The sequence below is a fragment of the Tauraco erythrolophus genome, chromosome 23 (assembly GCF_009769465.1).
Source record: "Tauraco erythrolophus isolate bTauEry1 chromosome 23, bTauEry1.pri, whole genome shotgun sequence".
Lineage (NCBI taxonomy): Eukaryota > Metazoa > Chordata > Aves > Musophagiformes > Musophagidae > Tauraco > Tauraco erythrolophus.
The window spans coordinates 3,316,590-3,329,287 of NC_141487.1; the positions used below are offsets into that span (position 1 = coordinate 3,316,590).

At 40.4% G+C, this 12,698-nt stretch overlaps 1 protein-coding gene across 1 annotated transcript in view; it reads right to left on the reverse strand.

Moving 5' to 3' along the window:
* Window positions 1-231: 231 nt before the first annotated feature.
* VPS13D (vacuolar protein sorting 13 homolog D) overlaps window positions 232-12,698 on the reverse strand; it is a 103,147-nt gene continuing 90,680 nt past the window's right edge. Inside the window, 3 exon segments of the mRNA XM_086625671.1 lie at window positions 232-748; window positions 1,543-1,783; window positions 5,970-6,101. Coding sequence (XP_086481797.1) covers window positions 617-748; window positions 1,543-1,783; window positions 5,970-6,101 — 505 coding nt within the window. The 3' untranslated portion in view covers window positions 232-616.

The following is a 12,698-nucleotide window of genomic DNA, read 5'->3' on the forward strand; positions in this document are numbered from 1 at the left end:
TATTTTTGTTGAAAACGAGGATGAAATTCTAGTGGAACAAAAGGTGTACATGCATTTATCTGTAGTAGTGATTGAAGAAAAAACTCCAAACAATGCACCCTAACCTCAGTGTTAAAGCTCCCAACTACAGGACGTTTTTGCTCTAACAGCAGCAATTAACTCTTTATTTTTTTTTTTTAAACTTTCATCTACATTCCTGCACCGTGAAAATGAACCTTCTCAAGGAAAAAAAGAGAGAGAGAATGGCTAGTTTCAGGTAGTGCAGTAAGACTCAGTATAGCTCCTTTAATTTCTTTACACAGTAAACAGACTTTTATTTATACCAACACCCTGGTCTTTACTTTCTTATTTACATGAAACACTTTTACATATATACATGTTAGCAAAATACAGGGCTTCTCCCGGAACCAAGTGCATTGCAGCTATATCTTTGATATACAACTAATGATTCAAAAAAAAAAAGCCCACCTCGCTTGCTTTCTCATGGACAATGGTTCCATTTAACTACATACCAAATCATATTTATCTCCTTCCCATGTAGTACTTTCTGTAGTTATGAAATACCATCAGCTCCAGACTGATACTTGCAGTTCACTCTGGCAGTAAGGAAGATGTTTCAAGAGTCCAGCTCTAATTGTTCCTGATTTTCACTGAGTCTTAACATAAGCTGTTGTTCATAGTAAAGGCTCTTTGCATAGTTTATTTCTTGAGATAGCTTTACTGCAAGAACTTCCGATTTCACTTTCACCTGCAAAAAGAAACAGGATTTTTCTTAATGTGGTACTGCTATCACTTTTATTACTTCACTAACTGAAGGGATTACATTTGAAGTCTCCTGTAAGGAACAGGAAAGTTTCAGTGGAGATTCCTTCTCAGTGCTGTGGCTGAAGTAAGGAAGAAGTGAGAGACAGGTAAATAGAGAGAGGTATTTTAGGATGAGAGCAGAAACATCTTGCAATATTTTAAGTTACTTCCTTTGCTTCCCCTCCTACCTTTTATCTGGCTTGTCTGTTTGGTATGTAAACTGACTTGGGTCAGGGGTGAGCTTGTAACCTTGTCTGTAAAACAGACCCCTGAGCAACTACTGTAATGGAGCCAAGAACTGAGAAGGGAGAGTTCTGATTAACCTTTACATGCATGACAGTAAACATTGTTTCCTATCTTAGATACTTTGCAGTAAAAAAATATATGTATGGGAGGAGAAGACTAGAGCAAACAGACAGCAGAGTACTTCAGTGTCATGTATATATTGTAAAGTTAAAAGCCCTTCTCAGGTAAATACACACTTCTTATTACAACTTTTCTGCCTGCAGAAATATTTTAGATTTTGCCTTCAGCTTTTCTCAGGAGTTTAGGGAGCAAGTTCTGCTCTCACCTAAACCTTTTCAGCAGCAGCAGTTTTCACTGCTGACAGAACAAAGTTTCATTGTTACGTGGCACAGGAAACCAAACGCTAATGACTACAAACACCTTCAGCACCAGCAGCCCAAAAGGGGAAAAGAAATCCCCGAGTGAAGGAAACAGTAGGTGCTAGATCCTTACCATTGGCTTCTGTTGCGAGGGGCCTGGCATTGCCACGCCACTGCTTGTATTGACAGCTTTCCTGGTCAGCTGTATGTACACGTTCCCGTGGTCTTTGGAAACCAGGCAGTGGTAGAGATCATCATACTTGACTTCTAGGAACATGGCCTCGTGGACCGTGTAATCGCCATTTTTCAGGAAATAAACGGCTTTGGATGAAATGAGAACACAACAGCCGCCTATGTTTTCTACTGCTATGAAGCTGCAAAAAAGAAAAAAAGAAAAATTACTCACTTGAAGCTAAAAATAGTAAACTAACAAATGTCTTCACCTGTTATGTTCTGAGAGACCTTTAGAAGTCTTTCAGGAAAATTAATAGCGTAACATGTACGATTCATCTGCATTTAATTTAAACTGTCCTAAAAATGAAGCTGATGAAGTACCCTTTCACCCAGTTAAAAAAGATCATGTTGTAAATCAAATACTAGCACTAAATGCCTGGCTTCTAGCTGTGGACACTGAAGGGGCACATAAAAATATCCTTTAACAAGGCTTAAGAAGAGTAAGTTCCTTGCATTGAAACATTGCAAGACCTGATACTGAAGTTAAATGTAAGTTCAGTTCCACTGCTGACACACAAAATGTTTGCAGACATTTATGACAAGAGCATTATCCTTCTACACGTTGTAAACCTACTGTGCTTGCTTTTACCACACACCTCCCTCGCCTTTAAAAACAAAAAACAAGTTTAACCTGCTGCCTGGATCAGTAGCTAGAAAAGAGAAATTAGCTGTTTAACACTGGGGTGAAAGGTTAAGCAGCAAGCAGGTTTCCCCAGAGAGATTAGTCCGAGTGATGAATAGTGGAGGTAGAAAAGAGTGAATTAAGAATATTGAGAATTATGATGGCTGAAAAGGTTGATGTGTAAAAACCAGCAGTAAGGAATGCAAAAGTGAAATAGATATTTCACACATGAACACTTCTCCCCCACTTCTAAATTTACTACTGAAATGAACCAACTAATGAGGTTCATTGCTGAAAAATTCAAAAAATGAAATATGAATACAGAACTCGGAGAGAGTGCTAAACAGAACAATAATATTCTGTCAACAACCCATAACAGTAGAAGCATATCTGTAAAGCTAAGATTCTCATGATGTCAGGTAGGTTAAAAATTGTTATTTTCTGAACTGGTGCTTGTACAGATCTGTCTGCTGTTGTCCTAATACATTCTGAAAAATACTCCACTGTCTTTGAAATCAATGAAGATTGTCAGTACGAAGGTTTTGGTAGATCAGAAAAGCTTAGCATCACCCTAACTACTGTCAGCTCTACTGTAATTTAAATAACACTTTGCACAAAGTAACTCTGAGCTATATCCAAGTAAACCCAAAGCTATAAATGGGAATTTTAATAGCCAAAACTATTTCAAGAGGTCAGATGGCTGTTTCTTTTTGTGGTATAAAAGAATAATTCCAGTAATTTTCTATTAACAGTCTTCTGAAACATGGTATTCTGCGCTGAACTTGTCTTTTCCCTGCCCTGTGCCTCCCAGCCGTGTCAGCTGGGACATGCCCTTGGTTCCACAAACTTGAGGAAGGCATAGGCGCTTACTCAGGTTAACAACTTACGTTTTCCTTGGAAGTGCTGAGAAGAGCACCGCCATCCTATTAAAAGTAATGTACTTTGCCCAGCTTTAACCTTGGATAAAACTACAGGATACGATAATTGAATTGTGTTCCAAACAAACAAAAAAATGTGTCTTTAAAAAAGCCGAGGTAAAGACAATATGAACGCAGTTACTGAAACTAGCAATTGCCCTCAGTTTTCCATCAGAGTTCAGACACTTCGGGGTAAGGTTTTGTCTTTGAAATAAATTAATTAGGATGGAGAAGGATATTTTTTATGAAGTGTCATAGAAAACTTAATTTTAAAACAACACAGCAGTATAGCCTGCAGAATAATAATCTTGTTCTTTAGGACAGGCACATGAAAGCAAGTACCATATTTCACAGAGACCCTAGTTTTGAGTCAGGTCAGACTCCACTAGAAGTGGAACCGGAGGAAACTTCCTGGCACATTGGGTTTCATGGCTTTTTTTCCAGAGGGGAGAGAAGATGAAAGTTCATTATCAGACACACCTGATACTGTATCGCTGTCCTTTGCGACTGTCACAGCGAAGTTCTGAAACCTGAAAAGGTTTTCACACCCACAAAAGCAGAACAGCTGTTGCCCTGGTGTGTGGTATGACAGCCCTCTGTACGGGACATCCATGGAGAGAAGTGATGCACTAAAAGCTGCCATAAAGTTCAGTGGGAGAAACTGGGTCATCAGACTACAGGTTTATATTTTCTCCGTAAGACCAACAGATTATATCTCATTTTCCATACAAGATTCTTACTGGTGTCATGTATGCATGTTGAGGAGTGGAAGCAGAGGACGGTGATTTAATGGTGAAGCACAGAAACGTTAGCTAATTTGTAGTTGAGGCTCTAAATTTCTGTTCTAAGTTTGAGTCATGCATCATTACCCATTTTCTCTTGCCAGCTGTTACTTCTCTGTGTCTAGTTCTCAAAATGGGTATTTAACCTTTTAAGATACTACTTCAAGATACAATTTTTTTTTTTAAACCCATACTCCTACACTATTAAAAAGATCTCAAATTAATAAAATGAAAAATTAAACTAAACGTGATCCAGTAGAACAAAGTAGAAGCAACCAGATCTCTGGAGAATTTGTGGGTTTTTTAACAACATCAGGAAGTAATTACACAATATTTTCCAGAAGTGAAACAGTGAGCCTAACTGGAAAAAAATGTGGAAACATTTAGTTAGAACAGTAGAGCAAGGTATTAAACCCCCTTTTATGGATTTAACTCTGAAGGAAAATATGCAAATAATCAGGTCTTTAAATGTGTTTCTGATTATGATACTAGGATAAAAGTCAGAGGCATGATTTTGTACTTATTTTCCATGACAGGAAACACTGTTTTCTTGTTGAGTGATGTTCCTAGTGGTGAACATCACAGTGAATGAGCAGTGTGACTCGATGACAAAAGCCCACTGATCTACTTATGGGGTAACACCTGCAAAAAAGCTGACAAATTGCTCTTTTTTGATTCTCCCTACTTAAGAGCCAGACTGTATATCCATATTTCACCCTTAAATGAGGTGAAAATAGGATGACAGAGGGAAGATCACAGAGCCTCAAGCAAGTGGCAGATGATAAACTTCCTCAAAGGCAGCTGAAGGTGGAATCTAGCGTGGCCCATGGCTCTCAGGGCCTGACCATTGACAGTGGTGAAATTCAGATACTCTGCTGAAGGTACATCCCTCTACCAGCTTCACCAGCACCAGTTCCAACTACTTTGCCTTAGGTACATCCCTCTACCAGCTTCACCAGCACCAGTTCCAACTACTTTGCCTTGGCAGAGACTCTGAGGGATAATAGCTGCAAAACACAGTATCTTACACTCTCGACTGAAAACAGCTGTTCAGGTAGCTGTGGCAGGGGTCAGGTTAAGTAATGAATTATGCCTTAAGAACCCAGTTCAACAGATGGACATCTCCTGTAGAAACAGGTGTAGATACCTTCCCATGCATTCACTCTGCATGCAGTTGTTTTCCACACTCTCAAACCTGACCACTGATAACATTTATACATTTTCACTTGCTTTCATGCACCCATATCCAGGGCATTCAAATGCAGATGCGCCTTTAGTGTATTACCCATTCAAATTATTCAGTAGTGATTTTTCTGGGGAAAAAAAAAATAAAATTGTGCAGGTTATTCTGGTCATTAACTGTTAACAGCTGTAGCTTAGGAATAATGTGTACCACAGGCATCCAAGCTAGCCTCTCACAGAACCCACTCTGTGCAGGTTAGTGCTGGTTCACGTACTGCTCTCACGGAATCACTACTCACTCTCCCAGGCTTTGGGCTGGGAGAAATAGAAGATAAAGGACAGATCTGCCTGTAGGAGTGTTAGAGGATGAAGAGTACAGGGTTAAAGCATGTACTTATTTTAGCAATGCGGGTGGACGGTTGGACATGTATTAATGCATGTTAAATGACTAATGATTACCTAGAAACTTCCTGAGGTGTCATCTTTTGTAATGACAGAAGGGAACCAGGGCCATTACTAGGAGCAGAAGTCGACAAACCAAGGCTTCGGTTGTGCCCCAGCCCGTATGTGACGTGCCATCAGTGGCAGAGAGCAACGAGTGAGCCACAGCAGCCCCGTGGCACCTGCAGAGGCACCTGGACAGGCTGCTGTGGAAGCCATCAGGTGCTTGTACTGTCCTGCTAACAGGTACCAAGAGAAAACACATGAAATGCATGTGTGTGTGTGCCTGTATAAACCAGTTTCAGCCCCTCTTCCCTAGAGACACAAGGTACAACAGCAGCAAACAGAACTACTTAACATCACGGTGTAAGTCAGTACTTACAACTCATCTTGGATGTTGTCAGTCAGTTTGAAGAGCTGTTCCTGTCCTTCTGCTTGACTTTCTAAATAGCAGGGCAAGAGCCCTTGAGGTCCTCGACAGCAGCGTGGCTTTCTCACTCTCTCTGCTTGTGTCCTACACACAAAACAGACGCAGAGAAATGACTTAGTGCACCAGCAGTGCTCTTCCTTCCACTTAAACCCGTCAACGCATAAAGTTTTATTTATTTTAAAATATGAAGCGTGACAAAGCCTCTAAAAATACAAGATCTTCACAGACACAGCATATAGATTCTGTAATACTTGATCTGGAAGCCATGGTGTCTACTCATGTTGTTTTACATTTCCAAGAAACGTCTCCCAGTTCGCTTCTACAATTAAGGGGCAGCATGCTAAATTAATAGGAAGAAGCAACCTAAATGGGATGTACTGTCTGTAGATTTTGGGATCTGTTTATCAGCAGAATTTTACTGATTTGACTCTTTTCTTCTCACTTCTCTGCAGAAAATAAGAGTGCATCAACCTAGATAGAGCTCACACTGATGGACAGTGTCGGTATTTGGAAAATTGAAGGGTTATGAAAATATGCACATGCAGTTAAGACAAAAGAAAAACCCACAGTCTGTAGTATTTAGTTTAGCATACCTTACCTTTCTTGAGCATCTATTAAATAATGACAATAATAAAAGGCAAACGTGGCTTAACAGACATCAGAAGTTGATACTGCCCAGAGTGCTACAGAACTGCAGGCTAGGTTCCTCCCTAGCAGTATTTTGTTAAAAAATAATATTCTGAATTCCTTTAAGCTTTTGGAACGCCCTACCCCTGAAGAACTGTGTTCCAGGCTGCCTAGCCCTATTTTATTCTCTGTCCTTTCCCAACAGCATCACTCTGAGTCTGCTGCATGCTTTTTCATCTCTTTCAGGCTACTGCTGTTTCTAATTTTCCAAGCCAAACGCATCATTTTTGACTAGTGCTCTCTACTTCCCATCTTGATGCTCTGTAAAGATCCTGTACAATAAACCGCTTCTATCCTTTTTGATCAAAAGACCAGGACAAAATCCATGTAACAACACGTTTTCTTTTTAAGCTGCTTGGCAATAGCACACAAGAGTACTTGCCTTCTAAGCTTCGCTTTCTGCAGATGTTTTCTCTGGAGCCTTGTTTCTTTCTTACCTTTTACTTTCAGCAGTCCTGTCCCAGACTCGAAACCCATGCACCTTTTTAAAATTTGTTTTGAGTCTTTGACACCCTTACCTTTTAATGGTGTCAGACTTTTTTTTTTTGCCCCTTCCCTTCTTGGCTGCAGTAAATGTTACTGGAACAGAATCTCTTGCATGTCCTTCATTACTTAATTATAATTTTTGCTGCTCCCCCATTTGGCGACTGGTCTCTGGGTATGTTTCGGGTATCCTTGCTCTGCCTGGTATCAACAATGTATTTTGCAAACAAGGTGTGGAAGTGAAAGATACTGGCTTTCCAGCACAGTTGAGAAAAACATCAGCCAGTTTATATTTTTAATACATTATGACTATCTGGCAAGTTCTGATTTTGTTAATGAGATTATTGCATCCCTGACCTGTGTAACAAATTACAGTGGCTCAGAAGTAGTGCTTACACTGATCCTCTTTGAGAGAAACTTCAGGGGAGAAAAAAAGCTCTTGACTTCACTTCAGCTGAATTATGGTTATGTTAAGATGGAAAGTCAGTTTACTGTCAGCAGGGAGGGTGAAATGAAGAGTGGAAATTCTCCAACTGAAAGAATGCGAAACAGAGCAAGGGCTTAAGAAACCATAACAAATGTTGTCATAAACAGTGCCAGTAAAATGTTATCAGTCAAATTTTCAGTTTTACCTCTGCTGACAGATGTTCTCACTGCTTTACCTGTCCTGCTGCACTGCTTTTGCTTTTGGTTAGACATTCATTAATTAGTGTTATGCATCCAAGCTAAAAAACACCAGCATGAAAATTGCAGTTTGCTAGATAAAGGTACTTAGTTTTCCTCATTTGCAAATAAGTGCAATGTCTTGAACTGTATTCTTCCATTAGTAACATTTCTCCGAATCAGGATAACCTAAACACTATGCAAATAGATTACTTCCACAACCTATGATGACTTAAAATTATTCCACTGAGTAACAGCTGCATGCAGTGGTTAGAACTTCACTGCTGAGTACTAGAACTCTGGAGAAGTCACCTCTCCTGCCCCTTAGGGTTGTTTTTTTTTAGATATAAATAGGATTGATCTGTACCATGTACAGTTACATGACAGACTTGGTACCTTTCTGAACCCACACCAGAGGTGAACAAGCACCTGCTTTTACCTTTTAGATTCTTACAAAGTAGTAAATAAAAGTAAGTGTTTGCCTTCATGACATGTAAAATTTTGAGGTAAAGTTCCATGGAAATTCAAAGGTTCCAACCAATGTAATTCACATCTTGCTGCTTGTCCTACTTCCTAACCTCCAAAAGCAGTAAAATGGCAAATTTTCACTTATCCAAGAAGCCCTCATCAGCTGTTAAATCTCTCTACAGCACCTGTGGCTTCTGTTGATGAGTTTAAAGGTAAATGTCTGAAGCATAATATACAGTTTTTAATTAACTATTGGCCCATCAGTAACTTTTTACTTGGACACTTTCCTGTTACCCATCCAGGAAAGTTAGATAACCATCTGTACGGGAGCAAGCAACAACACTGCGTAACGGTTTTTACATTAACCACCTTTCAGATAAATGTTCAACTGTGCTGTATGCTGTAGTACTGTGAGAAAGGGGTATCTGGAGCATTGCAAGAAAGACTGCTGCAAAAATGAGGAAAGAATAGGGCCTTTTAATGAAACCTATTCCATAGAAACCAGAAGCCAACACTGGTGTCTAATGTCTGGCTTAGAAACAGGTCAGAGAGCAATTCACACTACAGAAGTACTGGGTACCACAATGAATTTCTGGAAGGCTGGGCAGTTTCCAAGTGTTGCGTTTGGTTGTGGTTGTTTTCAGGTTTTGTTTTTAAATGGAAAAAGTACTTAAGAGTACAGTGCTTGCTGTCCCCACTGCTCCTCCGTGCTAAAACGTTCATTGTGGTGACGAAAGATAATTCTCATCTTGGTGATAAGAAGGTCAGCTGCTTTTCAACTAAATGCCACTAGAGCTAGCGTAAATTGCATTGATAGTCCATCGGCCCCTTGGCAAACTGGTCTGTTTGGTCTGGACAGCTAAAAACATTCCACATGACTTGAATTTTTTAATCAAAAAATTTTTTCTACTGTCTCAAGTTACGTTCTGTAAATAATAACCACCGCTGATGAAATACAAAAAGCTGAAGATTTGTAAAGCAGAATGAACGGTGGTGTGCCCACATCTGTGTTACATTAAACATGCACTCAACAGATCTGCCGATTCTTTTTTAATAAGCACACAAAGGCAATACAAGACAGAAATGCCCTCACGTCTACTAGTCACAGCGGGGAAGAGTGCTGCTGAATGAAGACACAAAGAGATTGGAAATGGTGTCAGAAGGTTGAGGCACACACTCCAGTTCTTCACTGCTCAGACAAAGCTGAACACTGGAGAATCTCATTTCAGATGACTGTACGCACACTAAAAACAGTTAACACTGTTAATTGGTTGGCTTTTGCTTAGCAGTTCACAGAATTCTTGTGATTCAGTTGACCAGTTCTGAGCCAGAAGTTTGGTAATCAAACGTGTCACTGACCCACTGACGTAAGGAAGTTGTTCAGGTATTACTGGTGATGATTATTTGCCGACTTAGATTGAAAAAACTCTACAAGAGACACGGCATGTTTTACAGAATTACTTATCCCTGTTCCTTCACTGTACGTTCTCCCCCGCCACGTTTACACTGTCAGGTAGGTAGATGTGATTCTTGCTGAGGTGCATAAATACACAGTGGTTTTGAGAACAGTAACTTACTTCTCTTTGAGTGTCTTTTGGACCTAAAAAATTTCCTTCAACTGTACCTAGATTGCTTTGACAAAAACACTAAAAAAGTAAAAATCAGAAGGTATGAAACTTTGTATATCAACAGATGATAGTCTGGAAAAACAAAACATTGCACTTCTAAAATTACATACAAATTTACATCTTTCAGTTTCCTCAGTATCACACCCAGAATTATGATAAGAATAAAACAACTTTAGGAAATTACCAGCCTCTTCTGAGAAAAAAAAAAGCAACAAGGAAGAACCCTATGACGGACACAGCAAGCACCACAATTTTTCATTTAAAACGTCCATCTGTGGCATTTCTAATCTGTCCTCCTGGTAAGAGAGCAGCACTGGCAGCTGCAGATCTGTTCGAAAAGCCCAACTTGAGCGTGTGTACAGATTGCGATCCATAACTGGAAGAGCACAAGGACACCCGAGATCCTGCACAAACAAGAGTTGTAAGTGCAAAGAGATGCAATTCTGCATCTGAAACTGGAAGAGGCTCTTCAGAGAGACATCACCTGCTGCACTGCATGTCAGCAAACCCCCAGGTCCATTCCAGCTGACAAACACTGGTGTGCACATCGGCCCTGTCAGCCCTCCACAGAGACCTCGCTGGCCACAGGGCTCTCCCCCACACTCTCTAGTAATGATTTTCTTCAGCTAGACCCAGTTCTTGCTGCCTTCCAGCAACTGTCATCAATGTGTCGCATTCATAAAGGTGTTCCAGTTTAACAACCTCATCATTCCAACCCGTTTAAAGCATTAACTTACTGGTTCTGGTATAGCTCAAATTCTGTCAGTGTTTCCATTGTAAACTTGTTTTTTCAGGTTTGCATAAAATTTATTGATAAAAGCCTGCTCTGGGCTGTAAACTGGCATACTGACTTTCAGCCTGGGAACAATTTTATCCCCTTGAAATAATTATAAAACTACCTTAGTTCAAACAAAGGAAAATTGGCAGGTAATATAAGCCTATGAAACAATTCAATTGCTGATAGTATTTTGAAGAAATAATATCAAACCTGTTACTTACTTGGCTCTGGAAAAAGTCTGCTTCATAAATACAAGGAGTGCTTTGTTTAAGGAGGCTTTAGTGATTTCAGACATTAAGAAGTGACTTGATCTGGTTAAGTTGAAGGAGGAATGGCCTTACATCTTCTATCCTAAAATACACAACAGCTAAAATAGCTGCTACAGTTGCTCAAGTTCAAGACTGAAATGCACCTGCAGCCTTCCATAAGGGTCCGTCATCCCCCACACACAATTTCCACAAAACACACAACGAAGACAGTACTTGTCTCACCGAAAAAAAACCCACAAACATATGCCATTACTGTTATGGTCTATATTTCCTATCACACCTTCGCAAAATACCATTTCCACAATTCCTTCCTCACTGATGCCCTTGCTCTGCACTTTGTTTCAAATGTTGAACCCTTGCCGCAATCAGGAACGTCCCCTGCATTTCACTGAGCAGCATTATTTTTGTGTGCTAGTCCACTGCGTTGTGACAACATTAAATGACTTGGGCCTAATTTCAGAAAAACCTGTGGCAATCTAGATTTCTTGTCCCACTGTGACTTTACTGGCTGATGGTAATGTTGTATTTCAGAGGGTAAATACAACTGCCTCCTTCCCAGTGTTGGGACTTTGGGGGAGCAGCTCCCAACAGGCAGATAAGTTCTTGGAGACTGGACGCCTGAACGCAGAGATCTGGCACAGCTCTGTGGTGGAATTCATTCACCAGTGCGGACACAGATGCTTTTAAGGTGTGTTAAAAATGCACACGCAGTGCAGTCAGTCTGAGCGTTGGATTTGGCATTAGAATGTCTCAGTTAGATGCAAGAATGTGTAAAATCACAAGCCAGACAGCTCCCTGCTGACTGCATATCTGAGGAAGCTTATATGCACCGTTTATTCCAGCAAATGCATGGAATATATTGTGCTTGTTAAATGTGTTCCCAAAATGCTAGTTTCAGGCAGAAACATGCAAATAAATGGTGCCTAGGGTTAAAACCTCCCACTTACAGTCAAATCCCTCCTCTTTTGAGGGATCTTCAGCTCAGATGCTGAAGACCTTTATCTGACCCAATATACTTTTAGGAGAACTGCAGCATGCTGAAGAAGCAACTGTTTATCGTGTAGGCTGTTCCTGCCAACTTCTTAGAGATGTAGCTCTTCTCCCCCCTTCCCCTTTCTTTTGTACACAAGATCAAACCAAAACTGAACACTATTCATGGGGCTTATGATTGTTTTCCACCTCTTGAGGCTCCAAGTTCAAAAGGAAGTGAGAAGAGCTTAATTAAGACATCAAGAATCACTTCCTTAAAACTAGCAGAGCAGCAGGTGTACTTGCCCAAGTGGCAAGTTCTTATGGTGTCTGTATTGCAAATCCAAGATCTGCATAACCTGGCTGTGCTTGCGTGCTGCATGGCACTTACACCAGTCACACTCTGTGCATCAACCAGTGTCCACCCGTTGACCGTAATAGCTGTGCAGCAAACGAACACTTTCTCATGCGCTTTTGAGATCATCAAGCCTAAGAAGTTAACAAAATGTAACACTGCCATCTCAGTTTCCCATTTCTCCGAGTCTCTTCCTGTACTGATCACAGAGTGATGACCAGAGTTGTCACCTTAAAGTTTCCTGTTTCACAAACGTGTTGAAAAATGCTCCCATTCACCACCTGATTCAACGTAAAAGATACGGTTCTTAGCAGGGACCTGTTGCAAACACCCATCTGAAACACATGAGCTAAACATGCCTTAGCGAAGATTAAAGCGCCC